The sequence below is a fragment of the Gossypium hirsutum genome, chromosome A05 (assembly GCF_007990345.1).
Source record: "Gossypium hirsutum isolate 1008001.06 chromosome A05, Gossypium_hirsutum_v2.1, whole genome shotgun sequence".
Taxonomy (NCBI): Eukaryota; Viridiplantae; Streptophyta; class Magnoliopsida; order Malvales; family Malvaceae; genus Gossypium; species Gossypium hirsutum.
Window position 1 is genome coordinate 64,958,966 of NC_053428.1, and position 23,840 is coordinate 64,982,805.

At 37.3% G+C, this 23,840-nt stretch overlaps 1 protein-coding gene across 1 annotated transcript; it reads right to left on the bottom strand.

The window, feature by feature from the left end:
* Positions 1-20,746: 20,746 nt before the first annotated feature.
* LOC107960521 (uncharacterized) lies at positions 20,747-21,334 on the bottom strand. Its single transcript, XM_016896858.1, has 2 exons — positions 21,135-21,334; positions 20,747-21,014 (listed from the first exon to the last, which is right to left on the bottom strand). The coding sequence occupies exons 1-2, from the start codon at positions 21,332-21,334 to the stop codon at positions 20,747-20,749; spliced, it is 468 nt and encodes a 155-aa protein (XP_016752347.1).
* Positions 21,335-23,840: the final 2,506 nt, after the last annotated feature.

Below are 23,840 nucleotides of genomic sequence, written 5' to 3' on the forward strand. Positions count from 1 at the left end.
CATAATTTCTGTTTAAATAAATATGTAAACAACTTTTGCTTACTTGATGATGTGTTTCTAAATCTGAAAACAAAGTTGTTGTACCGTGATAATATGCCAATGCAAAATCAAATCTTTGATCCTGGAAATTGCACTATAGTAGGATTTGAAGGATTCGAGCATGTCTTGCAGGAATTTAACTTACAATTGTTTCATATTCCCTCTGTGTTGTTGTCCATGAAATTTTTAAGTCGAAATGAAACGGTAAGAGAAAACTTTGCTTCCGACACAGGAGATTATTGTCTTATATCGCTTCGTATCAAGTTGTTCAAAGGACTTGAATCAAGTACTTTTGTTGTCCAAAACCATAATTTTTGAGTGCTGAATGGTTACGTTCCGACGATTATGCTTGACCTTTTTATCCATTGTGAAACAATAAGGTCGTTTTCCATTTTTGACCCTGGTATTGGTTCATTTGTTCAAGATGTGAATAAACGTTTCTTTGTGTTTAACCTTCATCAAGTCACTAATTTGTTTTCATCAAGTCACTAATTTGTTTTACTCTTTTGTAGGTAACGATGTGAGGTGGTACCCTCCTAAAGAGGGAGGGCATGGAAATAACCCATTTCTTTCTCAAACCATTCGTGACTTCACTAGTTTTGGAAATAACTTCGTCCCAATCGTGAACAAATTGGTTTGTGATTTTAAAAAATTTTTCTCGAGCAAGTGGCCCGATTTGAGGACAAATCGTCTTCAAGAGGGAGGGAATGATGCAAACCTGGTCGCATCATGTTACGACCCAACTCCACAACATCGAGAATGGCCCAAGCTCGAGGGCCTTAAGTGCAAGATGAAGTTTAATTTCAGCTCAACGAGCTCAATTTTAGTTTTACCCAGCTCAATGGAGCTCAACTCAGCTTGTTTGAGCTCATTTGAACTCGTTTGAGTTCATTTTAATTTTTTTTTAGTTCATTTGGTTTCAGTTGCTGGAATAATTTAAATAAGTTAGTTAATTTAGTTAAAGTCAGCTCAAATAATTAGTTTATTTTATTGTGACAAAAATCTGGACATAATTAATTAAAGTTTTAATGTGTCTTTAGTTAAGGACATAATTTTTAATGTGTCTAGTTTAAGACAAACTAATTAGCTGGTGCTAATTAATTTGTCTTAGCCGAATTAATGTGCAGGTATTAATGTGTTTGCTGCTATTTAATTTGTCTTTGTTTTAGCCAGATTAATGTGCAGGTGTTAGTGTGTTCCAGCTCAAGCATGATGATAATATGTCTTAAGTTTGCTGTTGGTTTAATGTGCCGAATTAATGATGTCTTGTTTTAATTAAATGCTACCGATTTTTGAGATGTCATAAACTCCATTAATTTGTTGTTTTTAATTGTGCAGCTACATACATTGGATGGCATTTATATGGGGCTGTTGGTTTAGTTTTCCAAACACCTTTTTCGTGAACAGCAAAGGACACATGAAGAGCTGCTATTTTTCTTTCTCCCAAGCTGACCATTGAAGTGTTTCAAGCTGCCAATAAATTCTTCCAGGCCATTCAGCTTATCAAAGCAGCTCATTAAAGGCCATTCACCTCTTTGGCCGAATTTAGCATGGCCAACCATCTCCATTCAGCCTCTTAATTGACTTTGTTTAATTTTAGATGATTGGAATCAGCAAAGTGCTACCCATTGGCGTTCCCAAAGCTGCTAAGAACCTTCAAGGAAGTTTCAGCCCTTCTAGCTGAATCACAAGCTGCCCATTTGGTTTCCTATGTGGCCAATCAGCTCCTATCCATTCCAATTAATTCCAGCTGCATGTAGACACCTTAGAAGCTGTCCAAGGACGTTCTCAAGGCTGGAGAAGTTTCTTGGACTTTTCCTGAATTTTTCTGGAAATTTCAGCTCATTTAAAGGCTGAATTAAGTGACTATTCAGCTAGTTTTGAGACCATTCGGCTGACCATGTTTTAGGCTATAAATATTGTTAAATTTCATTTGTAAAGGTTACACATGTTGATACTTTGTTTTTTTTATGAACTTCATTGTTCTAGTGAGAATTCAATTCTCTTTATTCACTTTTGGACTGATTTCACTTATCGGGATTTCATCTCGTGGCGTCGATCTCTCCTTTATTTTCCCAAACTGATCACCAACCTGGTGTGGCGTTCATCCCTTCAATTATACCTTTGGTTCTTACTTTTCTAAGTAACGGGTCAAGGTCCATCCATCTATCAACCTTCTTTTAATTTCTTGTTAGCCAAATTTACCCTATCTTTCCATTAACCATTTTAAACCCCTTGTTTAAGCCTATTTTCAACCCATTTTCAACCTTCTTTTCAAACGAGCCAAAACTTACCCAATTTACGATCGGGAAACTATTACGACTCAAATCATTCTGAGGCGAGTTCGTATCATTTGGTATTGGAGCTAGTTAAATGGAGGTAAGTATCGATGTTTTCAAAAGTTTCGGTATCGTATCGTTAAAAAATAAAAAAAATTAAAAAAAGTCGAAAATAGTGAAAAAAAGAGAAAAAAATTCAAAATTAAAAAAACTTGAAAAAAATATTTATTTGAAGAAAAAAAGTCGAAAATAGTGAAAAAAAAAGAAAGAGAAAAAAATTCAAAATTAAAAAAAAATTATTGCTGAAAATTGCATTTGTCTTTTGTAAATCCCAATCATCAATTTCTTGCTACTATCACCATCTACTCGAACGGCCACACCTTCACCTTTTATTTTTGCTTCTATCCCTGCTTTGCCCCAACATCATTTCCAACCCGAACAGATTATCATTTTTGTAAGCCGACTCCACACCGAAAAGACCGCTAAGCCTAAGTAGTCCATCGTGAATCGAGAGAAGAGAATAGAGTGGAAAAAGGCACGAGCGTGTGAGACTATTCGAGCGGAGGTAAAAGCCAATATAGTGTAAAACACGAGCGAGAGTGTCACTTTTTCCTCCTTTTCGAGTGAAATCGTGAGGTTTGTGGTGAGGTTCTTAAATTTTTATTTTGATCTAACATATTTTCCTTTCAATAATCAAGATGTCTTGTGAAGAATTTACCGAGTCAGAGTTCCAATACTTGGTTCAAGAAATGCGAAGAATGGCAAATTCAGAGTTTGGCCAACTGCAAGTGAGGCTAGATCGATTGGAAAATGAGACCAAAGTGATCGAGTTTCTTCAAGTCGAAAGACGGAACCAAAAACACCACGGAGATATACCGCCGAATACTACTTGAACAAAAGTTCCTATCGTGATTCTTCTCGCCATTGACTTCGAGGCAAAGTGATTTATACTATGACTACTATTCGAGAAGAGACTTTGAACGAGAGTATTTTTCATCAAGGAGTTTGAGACGACAAGAAGGCGACTATGATTTTGATTCCTTCCAAGAAAATGTGAAGAGATAGATATACTTCTTCCTGAATTTCAAAGAAATCATTCAAGGAGTGTTCTACACGAAGTTTTGATTGTGAATCACATGCAAATAGTTCTTGGCCTTTAAACATGATCTTTATTCCCATGATTCTTTTGTACAATCTTGTAACGAGAAAACAAAGAAAAGAAAAGAAAAAGCAAAAGAAGAAAAAGAAAACGAAATAAAAAGAAAAGAGAGGCAAAAGGCAAGTAAGAGAGAAAATGAGCGAATCTTGAAAGAACTTGAAAAGGCCTTTGAAAAACAAAAATAACTTGAACGAGAAAATAAAATTGAAAAAAAGAGTGAAAGAAAAGAGAAAAAACTTGAACAAGGAAAGACAATTGAAAGAGAGAGAGAGCTTGAACATGAGATAGCAAAAGAAACGAGTGGAGAAGACAAGAGAGAACAAGAAAAAGCGAGGAGTGTTTTAACTAACTGTTCTATGAGTTCTCCTTGTATTGTTTCTTCTCAGGTTCCTGAAGATTCCATTGAAAAGCTACAACTTCATACCTTTCCGAAGAGAGACGATTTCGAATGATCGAGAAAGGTAATATGAAAGTGAAATTCTCCCTTAAGAGCTTAAAGGCAAGCAAGGTAAGGAGTCTTTAACAATTTCGTCACGACAAACTGATTTGAACATTGTTGAAAAAGGTATCGATGACTTAATTTTTGAAAGATCGCCATTCACTATGTCGATTAATTGCCATTCTTTGATTATTGATGATTTTGTTTTAAATAGTGGTATGAAAAGTTTTTCTAGTAATGAGTATGGCGTTGGCAAGCTTGTTGATGAAGTAAGATTAAGTCGGTATAAACAAAATTTGATCTTATGTGATAAAGAATTGTCACGTAAAACACCTAATTTGTTTGTTTGTGATAGTAATGTGAATTCTGTATATCGTTGTGCATGTTTGTGTAAGTCTGATCAAATGAGAATTATGATGTATGATTGTTTGAAAATATGCATGCTCAAATTTTCTTTGTCTCATTGTGTGAGTTGTTGATGAAAGAAAGGCCATTGCCGCTTATAACAATGAACGACCAAAATCGTGTGTTTAAGCCCGGAGCAAGTCATCTTAAGTTGTTGCCAAGAAAAGGTGAGCATCATAATTTCTGTTTAAATAAATATGTAAACAACTTTTGCTTACTTGATGATGTGTTTCTAAATCTGAAAACAAAGTTGTTGTACCGTGATAATATGCCAATGCAAAATCAAATCTTTGATCCTGGAAATTGCACTATAGTAGGATTTGAAGGATTCGAGCATGTCTTGCAGGAATTTAACTTACATTGTTTCATATTCCCTCTGTGTTGTTGTCCATGAAATTTTTAAGTCGAAATGAAACGGTAAGAGAAAACTTTGCTTCCGACACCGGAGATTATTGCTTATATCGCTTGGTATCAAGTTGTTCAAAGGACTTGAATCAAGTACTTTTGTTGTCCAAAACCATAATTTTTGAGTGCTTAATGGTTACGTTCGACGATTATGCTTGACCTTTTTATCCATTGTGAAACAATAAGGTCGTTTTCCATTTTTGACCCTGGTATTGGTTCATTTGTTCAAGATGTGAATAAACGTTTCTTTGTGTTTAACCTTCATCAAGTCACTAATTTGTTTTCATCAAGTCACTAATTTGTTTTACTCTTTTGTAGGTAACGATGTGAGGTGGTACCCTCCTAAAGAGGGAGGGCATGGAAATAACCCATTTCTTTCTCAAACCATTCGTGACTCCACTAGTTTTGGAAATAACTTCGTCCCAATCATGAACAAATTGGTTTGTGATTTTAAAAAATTTTTCTCGAGCAAGTGGCCCGATTTGAGGACAAATCGTCTTCAAGAGGGAGGGAATATGCAAACCTGGTCGCATCATGTTACGACCCAACTCCACAACATCGAGAATGGCCAAGCTCGAGGGCCTTAAGTGCAAGATGAAGTTTAATTTCAGCTCAACGAGCTCAATTTTAGTTTTACCCAGCTCAATGGAGCTCAACTCAGCTTGTTTGAGCTCATTTGAACTCGTTTGAGTTCATTTTAATTTTTTTTTAGTTCATTTGGTTTCAGTTGCTGGAATAATTTAAATAAGTTAGTTAATTTAGTTAAAGTCAGCTCAAATAATTAGTTTATTTTATTGTGACAAAAATCTGGACATAATTAATTAAAGTTTTAATGTGTCTTTAGTTAAGGACATAATTTTTAATGTGTCTAGTTTAAGACAAACTAATTAGCTGGTGCTAATTAATTTGTCTTAGCCGAATTAATGTGCAGGTATTAATGTGTTTGCTGCTATTTAATTTGTCTTTGTTTTAGCCAGATTAATGTGCAGGTGTTAGTGTGTTCCAGCTCAAGCATGATGATAATATGTCTTAAGTTTGCTGTTGGTTTAATGTGCCGAATTAATGATGTCTTGTTTTAATTAAATGCTACCGATTTTTGAGATGTCTTAAACTCCATTAATTTGTTGTTTTTAATTGTGCAGCTACATACATTGGATGGCATTTATATGGGGCTGTTGGTTTGTTTTCCAAACACCTTTTTCGTGAACAGCAAAGGACACATGAAGAGCTGCTATTTTTCTTTCTCCCAAGCTGACCATTGAAGTTTTCAAGCTGCCAATAAATTCTTCCAGGCCATTCAGCTTATCAAAGCAGCTCATTAAAGGCCATTCACCTCTTTGGCCGAATTTAGCATGGCCAACCAGCTCCATTCAGCCTCTTAATTGACTTTGTTTAATTTTAGATGATTGGAATCAGCAAAGTGCTACCCATTGGCGTTCCCAAAGCTGCTAAGAACCTTCAAGGAAGTTTCAGCCCTTCTAGCTGAATCACAAGCTGCCCATTTGGTTTCCTATGTGGCCAATCAGCTCCTATCCATTCCAATTAATTCCAGTGCATGTAGACACCTTAGAAGCTGTCCAAGACGTTCTCAAGGCTGGAGAAGTTTCTTGGACTTTTCCTGAATTTTTCTGGAAATTTCAGCTCATTTAAAGGCTGAATTAAGTGACTATTCAGCTAGTTTTGAGACCATTCGGCTGACCATGTTTTAGGCTATAAATATTGTTAAATTTCATTTGTAAAGGTTACACATGTTGATACTTTGTTTTTTTATGAACTTCATTGTTCTAGTGAGAATTCAATTCTCTTTATTCACTTTTGGACTGATTTCACTTACGGGATTTCATCTCGTGGCGTCGATCTCTCCTTTATTTTCCCAAACTTATCACCAACCTGGTGTGGCGTTCATCCCTTCAATTATACCTTTGGTTCTTACTTTTCTAAGTAACAGGTCAAGGTCCATCCATCTATCAACCTTCTTTTAATTTCTTGTTAGTCAAATTTACCCTATCTTTCCATTAACCATTTTAAACCCCTTGTTTAAGCCTATTTTCAACCCATTTTCAACCTTCTTTTCAAACGAGCCAAAACTTACCCAATTTACGATCGGGAAACTATTACGACTCAAATCATTCTGAGGCGAGTTCGTATCATTTGGTATTGGAGCTAGTTAAATGGAGGTAAGTATCGATGTTTTCAAAAGTTTCGGTATCGTATCGTTAAAAAAATAAAAAAATTAAAAAAAGTCGAAAATAGTGAAAAAAAAAGAGAAAAAAAATTCAAAATTAAAAAAAACTTGAAAAAAATATTTATTTGAAGAAAAAAAAGTCGAAAATAGTGAAAAAAAAAGAAAGAGAAAAAAAATTCAAAATTAAAAAAAATTATTGCTGAAAATTGCATTTGTCTTTTGTAAATCCCAATCATCAATTTCTTGCTACTATCACCACTACCCAAACGGCCACACCTTCACCTTTTATTTTTGCTTCTATCCCTGCTTTGCCCCAACATCATTTCCAACCCGAACAGATTATCATTTTTGTAAGCCGACTCCACACCGAAAAGACCGCTAAGCCTAAGTAGTCCATCGTGAATCGAGAGAAGAGAATAGAGTGGAAAAAGGCACGAGCATGTGAGACTATTCGAGCGGAGGTAAAAGCCAATATAGTGTAAAACACGAGCGAGAGTGTCACTTTTTCCTCCTTTTCGAGTGAAATCGTGAGGTTTGTGGTGAGGTTCTTAAATTTTTATTTTGATCTAACATATTTTCCTTTCAATAATCAAGATGTCTTGTGAAGAATTTACCGAGTCAGAGTTCCAATACTTGGTTCAAGAAATGCGAAGAATGGCAAATTCAGAGTTTGGCCAACTGCAAGTGAGGCTTGATCGATTGGAAAAATGAGACCAAAGTGATCGAGTTTCTTCAAGTCGAAAGACGGAACCAAAAACACCACGGAGATATACCGCCGAATACTACTTGAACAAAAGTTCCTATCGTGATTCTTCTCGCCATTGACTTCGAGGCAAAGTGATTTATACTATGACTACTATTCGAGAAGAGACTTTGAACGAGAGTATTTTTCATCAAGGAGTTTGAGACGACAAGAAGGCGACTATGATTTTGATTCCTTCCAAGAAAATGTGCGAAGAGATAGATATACTTCTTCCTGAATTTCAAAGAAATCATTCAAGGAGTGTTCTACACGAAGTTTTGATTGTGAATCACATGCAAATAGTTCTTGGCCTTTAGAACATGATCTTTATTCCCATGATTCTTTTGTACAATCTTGTAACGAGAAAACAAAGAAAAGAAAAGAAAAAGCAAAAGAAGAAAAAGAAAACGAAATAAAAAGAAAAGAGAGGCAAAAGGCAAGTAAGAGAGAAAATGAGCGAATCTTGAAAGAACTTGAAAAGGCCTTTGAAAAACAAAAATAACTTGAACGAGAAAATAAAATTGAAAAAAAGAGTGAAAGAAAAGAGAAAAAACTTGAACAAGGAAAGACAATTGAAAGAGAGAGAGAGCTTGAACATGAGATAGCAAAAGAAACGAGTGGAGAAGACAAGAGAGAACAAGAAAAAGCGAGGAGTGTTTTAACTAACTGTTCTATGAGTTCTCCTTGTATTGTTTCTTCTCAGGTTCCTGAAGATTCCATTGAAAAGCTACAACTTCAATACCTTTCCGAAGAGAGACGATTTCGAATGATCGAGAAAGGTAATATCGAAAGTGAAATTCTCCCTTAAGAGCTTAAAGGCAAGCAAGGTAAGGAGTCTTTAACAATTTCGTCACGACAAACTGTTTTGAACATTGTTGAAAAAGGTATCGATGACTTAATTTTTGAAAGATCGCCATTCACTATGTCGATTAATTGCCATTCTTTGATTATTGATGATTTTGTTTTAAATAGTGGTATGAAAAGTTTTTCTAGTAATGAGTATGGCGTTGGCAAGCTTGTTGATGAAGTAAGATTAAGTCGGTATAAACAAAATTTGATCTTATGTGATAAAGAATTGTCACGTAAAACACCTAATTTGTTTGTTTGTGATAGTAATGTGAATTCTGTATATCGTTGTGCATGTTTGTGTAAGTCTGATCAAATGAGAATTATGATGTATGATTGTTTGAAAATATGCATGCTCAAATTTTCTTTGTCTCACTTGTGTGAGTTGTTGATGAAAGAAAGGCCATTGCCGCTTATAACAATGAACGACCAAAATCGTGTGTTTAAGCCCGGAGCAAGTCATCTTAAGTTGTTGCCAAGAAAAGGTGAGCATCATAATTTCTGTTTAAATAAATATGTAAACAACTTTTGCTTACTTGATGATGTGTTTCTAAATCTGAAAACAAAGTTGTTGTACCGTGATAATATGCCAATGCAAAATCAAATCTTTGATCCTGGAAATTGCACTATAGTAGGATTTGAAGGATTCGAGCATGTCTTGCAGGAATTTAACTTACAATTGTTTCATATTCCCTCTGTGTTGTTGTCCATGAAATTTTTAAGTCGAAATGAAACGGTAAGAGAAAACTTTGCTTCCGACACCGGAGATTATTGTCTTATATCGCTTGGTATCAAGTTGTTCAAAGGACTTGAATCAAGTACTTTTGTTGTCCAAAACCATAATTTTTGAGTGCTTAATGGTTACGTTCCGACGATTATGCTTGACCTTTTTATCCATTGTGAAACAATAAGGTCGTTTTCCATTTTTGACCCTGGTATTGGTTCATTTGTTCAAGATGTGAATAAACGTTTCTTTGTGTTTAACCTTCATCAAGTCACTAATTTGTTTTACTCTTTTGTAGGTAACGATGTGAGGTGGTACCCTCCTAAAGAGGGAGGGCATGGAAATAACCCATTTCTTTCTCAAACCATTCGTGACTCCACTAGTTTTAGAAATAACTTCGTCCCAATCATGAACAAATTGGTTTGTGATTTTAAAAAATTTTTCTCGAGCAAGTGGCCCGATTTGAGGACAAATCGTCTTCAAGAGGGAGGGAATGATGCAAACCTGGTCGCATCATGTTACGACCCAACTCCACAACATCGAGAATGGCCCAAGCTCGAGGGCCTTAAGTGCAAGATGAAGTTTAATTTCAGCTCAACGAGCTCAATTTTAGTTTTACCCAGCTCAATGGAGCTCAACTCAGCTTGTTTGAGCTCATTTGAACTCGTTTGAGTTCATTTTAATTTTTTTTTAGTTCATTTGGTTTCAGTTGCTGGAATAATTTAAATAAGTTAGTTAATTTAGTTAAAGTCAGCTCAAATAATTAGTTTATTTTATTGTGACAAAAATCTGGACATAATTAATTAAAGTTTTAATGTGTCTTTAGTTAAGGACATAATTTTTAATGTGTCTAGTTTAAGACAAACTAATTAGCTGGTGCTAATTAATTTGTCTTAGCCGAATTAATGTGCAGGTATTAATGTGTTTGCTGCTATTTAATTTGTCTTTGTTTTAGCCAGATTAATGTGCAGGTGTTAGTGTGTTCCAGCTCAAGCATGATGATAATATGTCTTAAGTTTGCTGTTGGTTTAATGTGCCGAATTAATGATGTCTTGTTTTAATTAAATGCTACCGATTTTTGAGATGTCTTAAACTCCATTAATTTGTTGTTTTTAATTGTGCAGCTACATACATTGGATGGCATTTATATGGGGCTGTTGGTTTAGTTTTCCAAACACCATTTTCGTGAACAGCAAAGGACACATGAAGAGCTGCTATTTTTCTTTCTCCCAAGCTGACCATTGAAGTGTTTCAAGCTGCCAATAAATTCTTCCAGGCCATTCAGCTTATCAAAGCAGCTCATTAAAGGCCATTCACCTCTTTGGCCGAATTTAGCATGGCCAACCAGCTCCATTCAGCCTCTTAATTGACTTTGTTTAATTTTAGATGATTGGAATCAGCAAAGTGCTACCCATTGGCGTTCCCAAAGCTGCTAAGAACCTTCAAGGAAGTTTCAGCCCTTCTAGCTGAATCACAAGCTGCCCATTTGGTTTCCTATGTGGCCAATCAGCTCCTATCCATTCCAATTAATTCCAGCTGCATGTAGACACCTTAGAAGCTGTCCAAGGACGTTCTCAAGGCTGGAGAAGTTTCTTGGACTTTTCCTAAATTTTTCTGGAAATTTCAGCTCATTTAAAGGCTGAATTAAGTGACTATTCAGCTAGTTTTGAGACCATTCGGCTGACCATGTTTTAGGCTATAAATATTGTTAAATTTCATTTGTAAAGGTTACACATGTTGATACTTTGTTTTTTTATGAACTTCATTGTTCTAGTGAGAATTCAATTCTCTTTATTCACTTTTGGACTGATTTCACTTATCGGGATTTCATCTCGTGGCGTCGATCTCTCCTTTATTTTCCCAAACTGATCACCAACCTGGTGTGGCGTTCATCCCTTCAATTATACCTTTGGTTCTTACTTTTCTAAGCAACGGGTCAAGGTCCATCCATCTATCAACCTTCTTTTAATTTCTTGTTAGCCAAATTTACCCTATCTTTCCATTAACCATTTTAAACCCCTTGTTTAAGCCTATTTTCAACCCATTTTCAACCTTCTTTTCAAACGAGCCAAAACTTACCCAATTTACGATCGGGAAACTATTACGACTCAAATCATTCTGAGGCGAGTTCGTATCATTTGGTATTGGAGCTAGTTAAATGGAGGTAAGTATCGATGTTTTCAAAAGTTTCGGTATCGTATCGTTAAAAAAATAAAAAAAAATTAAAAAAAGTCGAAAATAGTGAAAAAAAGAGAAAAAAATTCAAAATTAAAAAAACTTGAAAAAAAATATTTATTTGAAGAAAAAAAAGTCGAAAATAGTGAAAAAAAAGAAAGAGAAAAAAAATTCAAAATTAAAAAAAAATTATTGCTGAAAATTGCATTTGTCTTTTGTAAATCCCAATCATCAATTTCTTGCTACTATCACCATCTACTCAAACGGCCACACCTTCACCTTTTATTTTTGCTTCTATCCCTGCTTTGCCCCAACATCATTTCCAACCCGAACAGATTATCATTTTTGTAAGCCGACTCCACACCGAAAAGACCGCTAAGCCTAAGTAGTCCATCGTGAATCGAGAGAAGAGAATAGAGTGGAAAAAGGCACGAGCGTGTGAGACTATTCGAGCGGAGGTAAAAGCCAATATAGTGTAAAACACGAGCGAGAGTGTCACTTTTTCCTCCTTTTCGAGTGAAATCGTGAGGTTTGTGGTGAGGTTCTTAAATTTTTATTTTGATCTAACATATTTTCCTTTCAATAATCAAGATGTCTTGTGAAGAATTTACCGAGTCAGAGTTCCAATACTTGGTTCAAGAAATGCGAAGAATGGCAAATTCAGAGTTTGGCCAACTGCAAGTGAGGCTAGATCGATTGGAAAAATGAGACCAAAGTGATCGAGTTTCTTCAAGTCGAAAGACGGAACCAAAAACACCACGGAGATATACTGCCGAATACTACTTGAACAAAAGTTCCTATCGTGATTCTTTCTCGCCATTGACTTCGAGGCAAAGTGATTTATACTATGACTACTATTCGAGAAGAGACTTTGAACGAAAGTATTTTTCATCAAGGAGTTTGAGACGACAAGAAGGCGACTATGATTTTGATTCCTTCCAAGAAAATGTGCGAAGAGATAGATATACTTCTTCCTGAATTTCAAAGAAATCATTCAAGGAGTGTTCTACACGAAGTTTTGATTGTGAATCACATGCAAATAGTTCTTGGCCTTTAGAACATGATCTTTATTCCCATGATTCTTTTGTACAATCTTGTAACGAGAAAACAAAGAAAAGAAAAGAAAAAGCAAAAGAAGAAAAAGAAAACGAAATAAAAAGAAAAGAGAGGCAAAAGGCAAGTAAGAGAGAAAATGAGCGAATCTTGAAAGAACTTGAAAAGGCCTTTGAAAAAGCCTTTGAAAAACAAAAATAACTTGAACGAGAAAATAAAATTGAAAAAAAGAGTGAAAGAAAAGAGAAAAAACTTGAACAAGGAAAGACAATTGAAAGAGAGAGAGAGCTTGAACATGAGATAGCAAAAGAAACGAGTGGAGAAGACAAGAGAGAACAAGAAAAAGCGAGGAGTGTTTTAACTAACTGTTCTATGAGTTCTCCTTGTATTGTTTCTTCTCAGGTTCCTGAAGATTCCATTGAAAAGCTACAACTTCAATACCTTTCCGAAGAGAGACGATTTCGAATGATCGAGAAAGGTAATATCGAAAGTGAAATTCTCCCTTAAGAGCTTAAAGGCAAGCAAGGTAAGGAGTCTTTAACAATTTCGTCACGACAAACTGATTTGAACATTGTTGAAAAAGGTATCGATGACTTAATTTTTGAAAGATCGCCATTCACTATGTCGATTAATTGCCATTCTTTGATTATTGATGATTTTGTTTTAAATAGTGGTATGAAAAGTTTTTCTAGTAATGAGTATGGCGTTGGCAAGCTTGTTGATGAAGTAAGATTAAGTCGGTATAAACAAAATTTGATCTTATGTGATAAAGAATTGTCACGTAAAACACCTAATTTGTTTGTTTGTGATAGTAATGTGAATTCTGTATATCGTTGTGCATGTTTGTGTAAGTCTGATCAAATGAAAATTATGATGTATGATTGTTTGAAAATATGCATGCTCAAATTTTCTTTGTCTCACTTGTGTGAGTTGTTGATGAAAGAAAGGCCATTGCCGCTTATAACAATGAACGACCAAAATCGTGTGTTTAAGCCCGGAGCAAGTCATCTTAAGTTGTTGCCAAGAAAAGGTGAGCATCATAATTTCTGTTTAAATAAATATGTAAACAACTTTTGCTTACTTGATGATGTGTTTCTAAATCTGAAAACAAAGTTGTTGTACCGTGATAATATGCCAATGCAAAATCAAATCTTTGATCCTGGAAATTGCACTATAGTAGGATTTGAAGGATTCGAGCATGTCTTGCAGGAATTTAACTTACAATTGTTTCATATTCCCTCTGTGTTGTTGTCCATGAAATTTTTAAGTCGAAATGAAACGGTAAGAGAAAACTTTGCTTCTGACACCGGAGATTATTGTCTTATATCGCTTGGTATCAAGTTGTTCAAAGGACTTGAATCAAGTACTTTTGTTGTCCAAAACCATAATTTTTGAGCGCTTAATGGTTACGTTCCGACGATTATGCTTGACCTTTTTATCCATTGTGAAACAATAAGGTCGTTTTCCATTTTTGACCCTGGTATTGGTTCATTTGTTCAAGATGTGAATAAACGTTTCTTTGTGTTTAACCTTCATCAAGTCACTAATTTGTTTTCATCAAGTCACTAATTTGTTTTACTCTTTTGTAGGTAACGATGTGAGGTGGTACCCTCCTAAAGAGGGAGGGCATGGAAATAACCCATTTCTTTCTCAAACCATTCGTGACTCCACTGGTTTTGGAAATAACTTCGTCCCAATCATGAACAAATTGGTTTGTGATTTTAAAAAATTTTTCTCGAGCAAGTGGCCCGATTTGAGGACAAATCGTCTTCAAGAGGGAGGGAATGATGCAAACCTGGTCGCATCATGTTACGACCCAACTCCACAACATCGAGAATGGCCCAAGCTCGAGGGCCTTAAGTGCAAGATGAAGTTTAATTTCAGCTCAACGAGCTCAATTTTAGTTTTACCCAGCTCAATGGAGCTCAACTCAGCTTGTTTGAGCTTATTTGAACTCGTTTGAGTTCATTTTAATTTTTTTTTAGTTCATTTGATTTCAGTTGCTGGAATAATTTAAATAAGTTAGTTAATTTAGTTAAAGTCAGCTCAAATAATTAGTTTATTTTATTGTGACAAAAATCTGGACATAATTAATTAAAGTTTTAATGTGTCTTTAGTTGAGGACATCATTTTTAATGTGTCTAGTTTAAGACAAACTAATTAGCTGCTGCTAATTAATTTGTCTTAGCCGAATTAATGTGCAGGTATTAATGTGTTTGCTGCTATTTAATTTGTCTTTGTTTTAGCCGAATTAATGTGCAGGTGTTAGTGTGTTCCAGCTCAAGCATGATGATAATATGTCTTAAGTTTGCTGTTGGTTTAATGTGCCGAATTAATGATGTCTTGTTTTAATTAAATGCTGCCGATTTATGAGATGTCTTAAACTCCATTAATTTGTTGTTTTTAATTGTGCAGCTACATACATTAGATGGCATTTATATGGGGCTGTTGGCGTCGATCTCTCCTTTATTTTCCCGAACTTATCACCAACCTGGTGTGGCGTTCATCCCTTCAATTATACCTTTGGTTCTTACTTTTCTAAGTAACGGGTCAAGGTCCATCCATCTATCAACCTTCTTTTAATTTCTTGTTCGCCAAATTTACCCTATCTTTCCATTAACCATTTTAAACCCCTTGTTTAAGCCTATTTTCGACCCATTTTCAACCTTCTTTTCAAACGAGCCAAAACTTACCCAATTTACGATCGGGCAACTATTGTGACTCAAATCATTCCGAGGCGAGTTCGTATCAACATACTATCTGTATCATCCAATCTTTTCGAAGGTTCAACCGGGATTTCTCTCTCTTTTCCGACAATTTCACCAATCAAGTAATTATCCACAAACATATTTCCAATATTATTATAAAATATCATAATACAAGTAATATTGATGTATTACTTACATATAAACTTACATCTCATTTAATATCAAGGCAATAACATTAAATTACACATTGCCTTATTAAAAATCATATGAACTTACAATTTCCCATAATATCCATAATCATAGAAATCACATTTATGTATGACAATTCAATGCACTTCATGTACCATAGACATATTTTTAAATAAATTCATAAACTTGGCACCATAATCATTTAATTTAACATAATTCAATTAATTCACTAAATTAAACTTTCAAATATAAATTACAGCATTATTGTTGTATTATTATCATACCAACTTACATACTTTCAACACCTCGGAAATTATAATAAATATATCAATTTTACATTGAAACATGCATAAATTAATGCTTATTATACATATGAACTTACCTCGATACTAAAACGCCATTTTACCAACTTCCCAACTTTTGATTTTTCTCTCATTCTATGTTCAAATCTCATTTTTCAGGATCTAAAACATCATATTTTACTTATTTAATTAATGTACTATTCAAAACAGTCTTTAACTCAAACTTTTGAAAAATGCCCCTAAACTTTTGCATATTTACACTTTTGCTCCTAGGCTCGGGAATTAAACTTCATCCCTTATTCTTATGTTTTATGACATGCTGATCACTTTTCCCTTCTATGGCAACATCAAATTCTCACTCTAACATATACTTATGACTATTAGGTATTTTTACCGATTAAGCCCTTTTACTCGTTTTCACTCAAAACCGAGTAGCACAAGTTGTCTAACATAATTTAAAACCTCATATTCTATCATAAAACTGAAAAATAAACATATTTCACCTATGGGTATTTTTCCAAATATGAACCCTAGCTTAAATTATTGCTAAAATAAGCTTAATCAAATTACCGGGATTCCAAAAACGTAAAGAACTTGAAAAACGGGGTTAGAACGGACTTACTATTGAGCTTGGAAAGCTTGAAAACCCTAGACATGGATTCCCCCATGCTAATTTCGACCTCCATAAAAAAGATGAGTCAATTTTGGCTTTATTTTCCCTTTTTATTTCTTTTAATTACCAAACGACCAAAATGCCCTTCCTTACTAAACTTTCAAAAATTCCATCCATGTCCAATTTTTGTCCATCACTTAGAAATTGGTAAAATTTCTATTTAAGACCTCCTAATTAATATTTCAAAGCAATTTCATACTAGAAACTTCTAGAATGCAAGTTTTGCAACTTATTCAATTTAGTCCCTAACTTCAAATTGAGAACTTTATGCATAGAATTTCTTCACGAAATTTTCACACAATCATGCAATCATATCATAGACCTCAAAATAATCATAAAATAATTATTTCTCTCTCGGATTTTGTGGTCCCAAAACCTCTGTTCCAACTAGACCCAATTTTGGGCTATTACAGACCACCGATTGGAAACGATCGAACAACTCCTGCCGAAATACTACATTAATGGCCGATTCTATTAGCAATAAAATAAATCCAAGACTTGATACCCATAGCCTAAGCAAATTCCTGAACTAAAGTTACAAAGATTTGCCATCTTCTTACCCAAGTGATTAGACCGAAAGCCAAAGAGGGATTTGAACACCTTTGAGTGCAGTAGAGTCCCTTATCTCTTCGAGAGTTAGAAACCGGGGATCCCAAGCATACAAAAACGGAATCGAGAATAAGCATCCACAAACGAACACACCACTAAAGAAAAACGAAAGGCGAATAGGCATAATAAGGAACACTTACCCCCAAAGACCAATCGATAGGAAAGGAAAGAAGCTGGAACCACGAACGACTGACAAAGCTTGTTTCTCAAACGAAACAAGTGCACAGGAACTAGCGGCACAACCTTTGGCCTAAGAGGGGAAAAACTGGAGGAAGAAGTAGATGCACAGAAAAGAAAGCAAGAGTGGTTCGGCTAAAGGAGATCGAAAAGAGAAAATGGTAGGAAGGAGAAGATCAAGCCGACAATGGTAACAAAGTGTGAGAAAAGAACCAAGGGAAAAGAGAGAATCGGTCGTAGTAGGAAAAAAATAAGGGAAATAGTGCTTCACAAAACGGAATAAGACCAAGAGTGAGAAAGGGTACCTGTTTGACTAACACCAAAAAGATGCAACCGAAAGAAGCAAAGAAGGAAATATGCTCACGAAAGAACAAAAGAAACAGCAGAGTACTGAAATTGCTAATAGAAGAATTCAGCCACTACCACACTGCACACAAAAACATCCCAATCCTCCCCCAACCGAAACCAAGGGACCTTAGTGTTTCATTCGGCCACCACTTCCCACTAACACTACATCCCCTGATTTTCTCCACCATTCTCTCCCCTTATCTTTCCACAACCATACCAACCTCCCATTCAAAATTCAAACTGGATTCCCCCTTATGACCAAGTCTCCAACCACTTCCTGTAGAATTTAAGTCAAACTCCACCTCTTGCGCCACCAAGACATAAAATAAAACCCCTTGAATGCGTTACCTAGGATTTGAACCCACGACCACATGCACACCCTTAACACCACCTTGCCACCTGACCACGTGCTCCATTTGTGTCACCCCTCAACCACGAATATTTATAAAGCCTGAATGCCAGCATTTAGGCTCTTTTAAGAGTAAAAACAAAGATGTTACAAAAGTCGGAACTTGAACCCAGGACTACACAGACACCCCCAAACACACTTAATTCAACCAACACACAAGCAAACATGGAATTTATGCTAAAGCACGCAAAATTAAAGACCCCCATACTTTTGGGGCCCTACAATTCTACCCCCCTTAAAAGAAATTTCGTCCTCAAAATTTACCTGGTAAAAAAAATGAGGGTACTGATGCCACATCGCCTCTTCTAGTTCCCAAGTGGCATCTTTAGTGCCGTGATTGCGCCAAAGCACTTTGACCAGTGGAGTAGACTTCTTCCTCAGTACCTTAACATCACGCTCCAATATCTGCACTGGTTCCTCTTCGATGGTTAAATCAGGCCTAACTTCAATTTCCTCGACTAATACAACATGCGAGGGATCAGAATGATACCGCCTAAGCATTGAGACGTGAAACACGTCGTGAATTTTCTCCAACTCCGGGGGCAACTCAAGTTGATACGCAACTGATCCAACTCACTTAAGTATCCGATAAGGCCAATAAATCTAGGGCTCAGCTTGCCTTTTCGACCAAACCTCATAATTTTCTTCCATGGCGACACCTTAAGAAAGACATAATCCCCTACAAAGTACTCAATCCCTTTACATTTTAAATCTGCATAGGACTTTTGCCTATCAAAAGCCTCTTTCAACCACTCGCAAATCAGCTTTACCTTGTCTTCTATATCAGCATTTAACTTTGGCCCCAGAATTCGACGCTCGCCCAGCTTAGTACAGCAAGTAGGGGTACGACACCTACGACCATACAGAGCTTCGTACAGTGCCATTAGAATACTGGACTGATAATTGTTATTATACGCAAATTCTGCTAACGGAAAAAATTCCTCCCAGCTGCCCTGAAATCCAATACACAACTTCTTAACATATCTTCCAAAATTTGAATTACCCTTTCAGACTGTCCATCCGTCTGCAGATGAAACGTAGTACTGAAATCCAGTCGTGTACCTAAAGCCTCGTGTAACCTTTTCCAAAACCAAGATGTGAACCTAGGATCTCTATCCGATACGATAGACACCGGTACCCCATGCAGTCTTACAGTTTCAGCCACATACAACTTGGCCAACTTCTGTAATGAATAATCAGTGTGGATTGGTATAAAATGAGCAGACTTAGTCAGTCGGTCCACAATTTCCCAAACCGAATCCTTTTTAAAAGGTGTTAAGGGTAACCCACTCACAAAGTTTATGGTCACCCTTTCCCACTTCCAGAGTGGAATCTTAATTTTTTGTAGCAATCCAGAAGGTACTTGATGCTCCGCCTTAACCTACTGACACATCAGACACTTGCTCACATAATCTGTAACTTCACGTTTTAACCCAGGCCACCAGTACAACTCACGAAGATCTTGGTATAGCTTACTCCCACCAGGATGCATGGCATAAGGACTACCATGCGCCTCTCGCAAGATAACCTATCTCAAATCGAAATCTTTTGGTATACACACCCTTCTATGAAAACATAACACCTCTTCCCCATTCAACTCAAAATCTGAAGTCTCACCCTTCTCTACCTGCTGAAAATGAGGAATCAGCAACTCATCCAACCGTTGTTTCTCCTTAACTTGATCAATCCAAGTTGGTCTCACTTGCAACTCAGCTAGCAAGTTACCATCCTCATGCAAGCTAAGGCAAGCGAACATTGCTCTCAAATCAGAGACCACTCTGCCACTCAGTGCGTCAGCTACCACATTAGCCTTGCTTGGATGATACTCAATCGAACAATCATAGTCTTTAAGCAGCTCAATCCATCTTCGTTGCCTAAGGTTTAGCTCCTTTTGAGTAAGGAGGTATTTGAGGCTTTTATGGTCCGTAAAGATAATCGCCCTTTCTCCATATAAATAATTCCTCCAGATTTTTAGTGCAAACACTACCGCTGCCAACTCTAAATCATGGGTGGGGTAATTTGCCTCTTCGGGTTTAAGCTGTCGTGATGCATAAGCAACCACCCTTCCTTCCTGCATCAACACACAGCCCAGTCCAATGTGTGACGCATCACTGTAAATAGTAAATTCCTTCCCAGGCTCTGGCTGAACCAAAACAGGGGCCTCCGTCAAAACTTTCTTCAATTTCTCAAAACTCTCCTGTTGTTTATCGGACCAAACGAACGACACCCCTTTTCGCAACAACTTAGTCAACGGTGCTGCTATCACTGGGAATCCTTCCACAAAATGTCTATAATAACCCGCTAAACCCAGAAAACTTCGAATCTCAGATACTGTCCTTGGTGGTCTCCATCCTAATACGGCTTCAATTTTCTGAGGGCCGACCCTAATCCCCTCGGCAGACACCACGTGACCCAGAAATGTTACCTCTTGCAACCAAAACTCGCACTTACTGAATTTTGCATACAACTGCTTCTGTCTCAGAATTTGTAGAACAATCCACAAATGTTCATCATGCTCTTCCTCGATTTTCGAATACACTAAAATATCATCTATGAACACTACCACGAACCGATCCAGATAAGGTTGAAATATACGATTCATCATGTCCATGAAAGCAGCTGGTGCATTCGTTAACCCAAACGGCATCATTAGGAACTCATAATGACCATAATGAGTCCTAAACGTTGTCTTAAAGACATCAGCTTCCTTAACCTTCAGCTGATGATACCCAGATCGAAGATCTATTTTGGAGAACACAGCGGCTCCCCGCAACTGGTCAAATAAATCATCAATCCTCGGCAAAGTGTACTTGTTCTTGATGATCAGCTTATTCAATTGTCGATAATCAATGCACATGTGCATGGACCAATCCTTCTTCTTCACAAACAACACGGTGCTCTCCACGGGGACACACTAGGTTGAATGAATCCTCGATCTAACAGCTCTTGAATTTGAGCCTTTAACTCCACCAGCTCTTTTGGTTCCATCCTATATGGGGCAATAGGCACTAGAGCTGTTCCAGGCAGGAGCTCAATTCCGAATTCGACCTCCAGCTCTGGAGGCAAGCCTGGAATCTCTTTGGGGAAAACATCCGCGAACTCCCTAACTGTTCTAACATCCCCAAAAGTAAGATTTTTAGTTTCCAAACTGCTAACACACACCAGGAAAGCTTCACAACCTTTACGAACCAACTTCTCGGCTCTTATCACATTAGATAAATAATCCCTTCATTCCCCTATTATGACCACCTGCTCATCCTCTGAAGACCTCAACACCAACCGCATAGCAGCGCAATCCAACTTCGCACGATGCTTCACTAGCCAACCCATGCCTAAAATAATATCAAACTCCCCAAATGGTTGTTCCATCAAATTCGCAGGAAAAATGACCCATTGAACTTCTAAGGGCACGTCCTTGAATAACTTATCCATACTGACCGATTGCCCTAGCGGGCTCAACACCGTCATTTCCCTAGCAGAGCTCTCAGATTGAATACCCAACTTCCCAGACACAGTGCATGCGACACACGAATACGTGGATCCAATATCAATTAAGGCAACATAAGGCAAATTATAAATCAGAAATGTACCGGTTATAACGTCAGGGGCGTCACCATCCTCCCAGCGTCGAACAGCATAAACCAAGGCTGGTTACCTCGCCTCAGTATTATCCGTGCCCCTGCCCGGTGCTCCACGTTCTCGTCCAAACCCATTTCCACCTCTGACCTATCCACGACCTCTCATAGGTTGACCCCTTCTCATTGACTGAACATGACCCTGTCCTGCAACTTGCGTCAGAGTAGGCCTCTGAGGACAATTCCTGACTTGATGCTCTGTGGACCCACATCTAAAACATGCTCCAATCTTTTTCCAACACTCGCCTAAATGAGATCTCCCACATTTAACACAGGGCTGCGGTCTTACCGAAGCAACATGATCTCCAGCTCGAACCTGGGGACCCAAAATCCCTTTTTCCCCTTCCCCTATCTTTCTCCCGATTTTGGTGCTCAGAGCACTTCACATCCTCAGCAATCTTTGCTTTTTCAATAAGGGCAGCAAAATCCCGCTTTCTCTACGGAGCTATCAAAACTCTCAACTCATCCCGAAGGCCATCCTCAAAATGTACACAGCGTTCGTACTCTGTTGCTACTATCCCACGAGCATAACGACTCAACCGTAGAAACTCTGCCTCATATGCCGCCACAGTCCTCCTCCCCTGGATCAAGTTCAAAAATTCTTTCCTTCGGGCGTCCACATAACTTGCACCCACATACTTTCCTTGAAAGGACGCCTTAAAGAAATCCCATGTCAGATGGTCAGCTTGTGTACCTTCCCTTACAGTGAGCCACCATTGGTAAGCCTCATCTCGCAGCAAAGACACCGCCCCCTTCAATTTTTGCTCCACGGTACAGTCTAGATCATCAATTATCCGCTCCGTAGCCTCTAACCAATATTCTGCCACATTCGGGGCTACTCTAGAAACGCCCCTAAAAATCTCTGCCCCATTCGATCGGAGTCACTCAAAAATTGACCCCCGTGCCACTGACACTGTACTCACTCCAGCGACCCTTTCAAGAACCCGTAGCATCGCTTGAGGCAGGGCATCATCTCCAACTGCTCGATCATGAGACACGGTCTCAGTTACCGGTTAAGCCGGTGTATCCCCAACAGGCATATGACCCGACCCTGAAGACCCAGCCCTAGCGCTCCCTCGGCCTCTACCACGGCCTCGTGTACCCCTTCCACAAGTACCCCTAGTGCTCATATCGATACACGCTTTATCTAAATTTTTAAGTTTTATGCCATTAGTTCATATTTCCAGTTTATTATTAAAAGATATTTTATGATAAACAATATTCAGAGTTTAGTTCTCGTAGATCAAAATTTTGCTTACACTATTGGTCTTCTACAGTCTCAGTTTGCTCTTAATCAAAGATTTAATGCTACCAACTATAACAGTTTTCCAGTATTACTCTTACAACATTAAATACTAGTAGAGAACTTACAGATTTTGTAACACCCCGAACCCGAGACCGTCACCGGAGTCGAACACGAGGTGTTAACAGACTTTTAAAAAAATTTTCCAGACACTGCCAATCTGCGTAATAGTCGCTTTAAAAATCATATCTTGAGTTCAGAAACTCGGAATCCAGTTCCGTAAATTTTCCCTGAAACTAGACTCATATACCCACCTACATATTTTTTTCTAGAATTTTTGGTCGGGCAAATTAGTACAGTTTATTAGTCAAATTCTCCCATGTTACAGGGATCGACTACCCTGACCTTTTCGCATTACGACTTGGATATCGCCCTGTACAGGGATTCAATACTGATGCCGTTTGTTTCTATAGAAACTAGACTCAGAGAGGAATCTATACATATATGGCTTGACTCCTAATTGTCTCTGGTTAATTTATAATGAATTTCCAAAGTCGGAACAGGAAATCCAGAAACCGTTCTGGCCCTGTCTCAAAAGAACCTGAATATCTCTTAACATACCGTCCGTATGATTGTTTCGATACTTTCCTATGAAAATAGATTCATCAAGTTTCGTTTACATAATTTATTCACTATTTAATTCCATTCCTACTATTTTTAGTGATTTTCCAAATCTACATCACTGCTGCTGTCAGCATCTGCCTTTAAGGTAGACTTTACCTATTTCATGGTTTCCATGATTCAACTAGTCCTTTTTGCATAAATAGCACAATTTATGAAAGTGATTAACCATTCCCATGGCCAATCCTTGTCAAGCATATCCACACCAAATGATTATAACATTATACTCAAACACATATAAGCCATTTTCGCATGGCTATCCAAAATTTATACAAGTCCAAAGGGTCCACGACCCACAACAAACGGGTAGTCCTATACATGCCATTTCGAAGTTCAACCAAAATTGTAGCAAAAGGGGGCTTTGATAGTGTGGGCGACTTTGACCTCAAGATCCCGAGTCCGATAGCTGGAGAAC

What these genes read in the sequence shown, in the direction of transcription:
- LOC107960521 (XM_016896858.1), bottom strand. Translation starts at nt 21,334, where the DNA reads ATGACGGTGTTGAGCCCGCTAGGGCAATCGGTCAGTATGGATAAGTTA. An exon ending in GCTATGCGGTTGGTGTTGAG is followed by an intron (nt 21,015 to 21,134) that starts GTCTTCAGAGGA and finishes GTGTGTTAGCAG; the next exon opens with TTTGGAAACTAAAAATCTTA.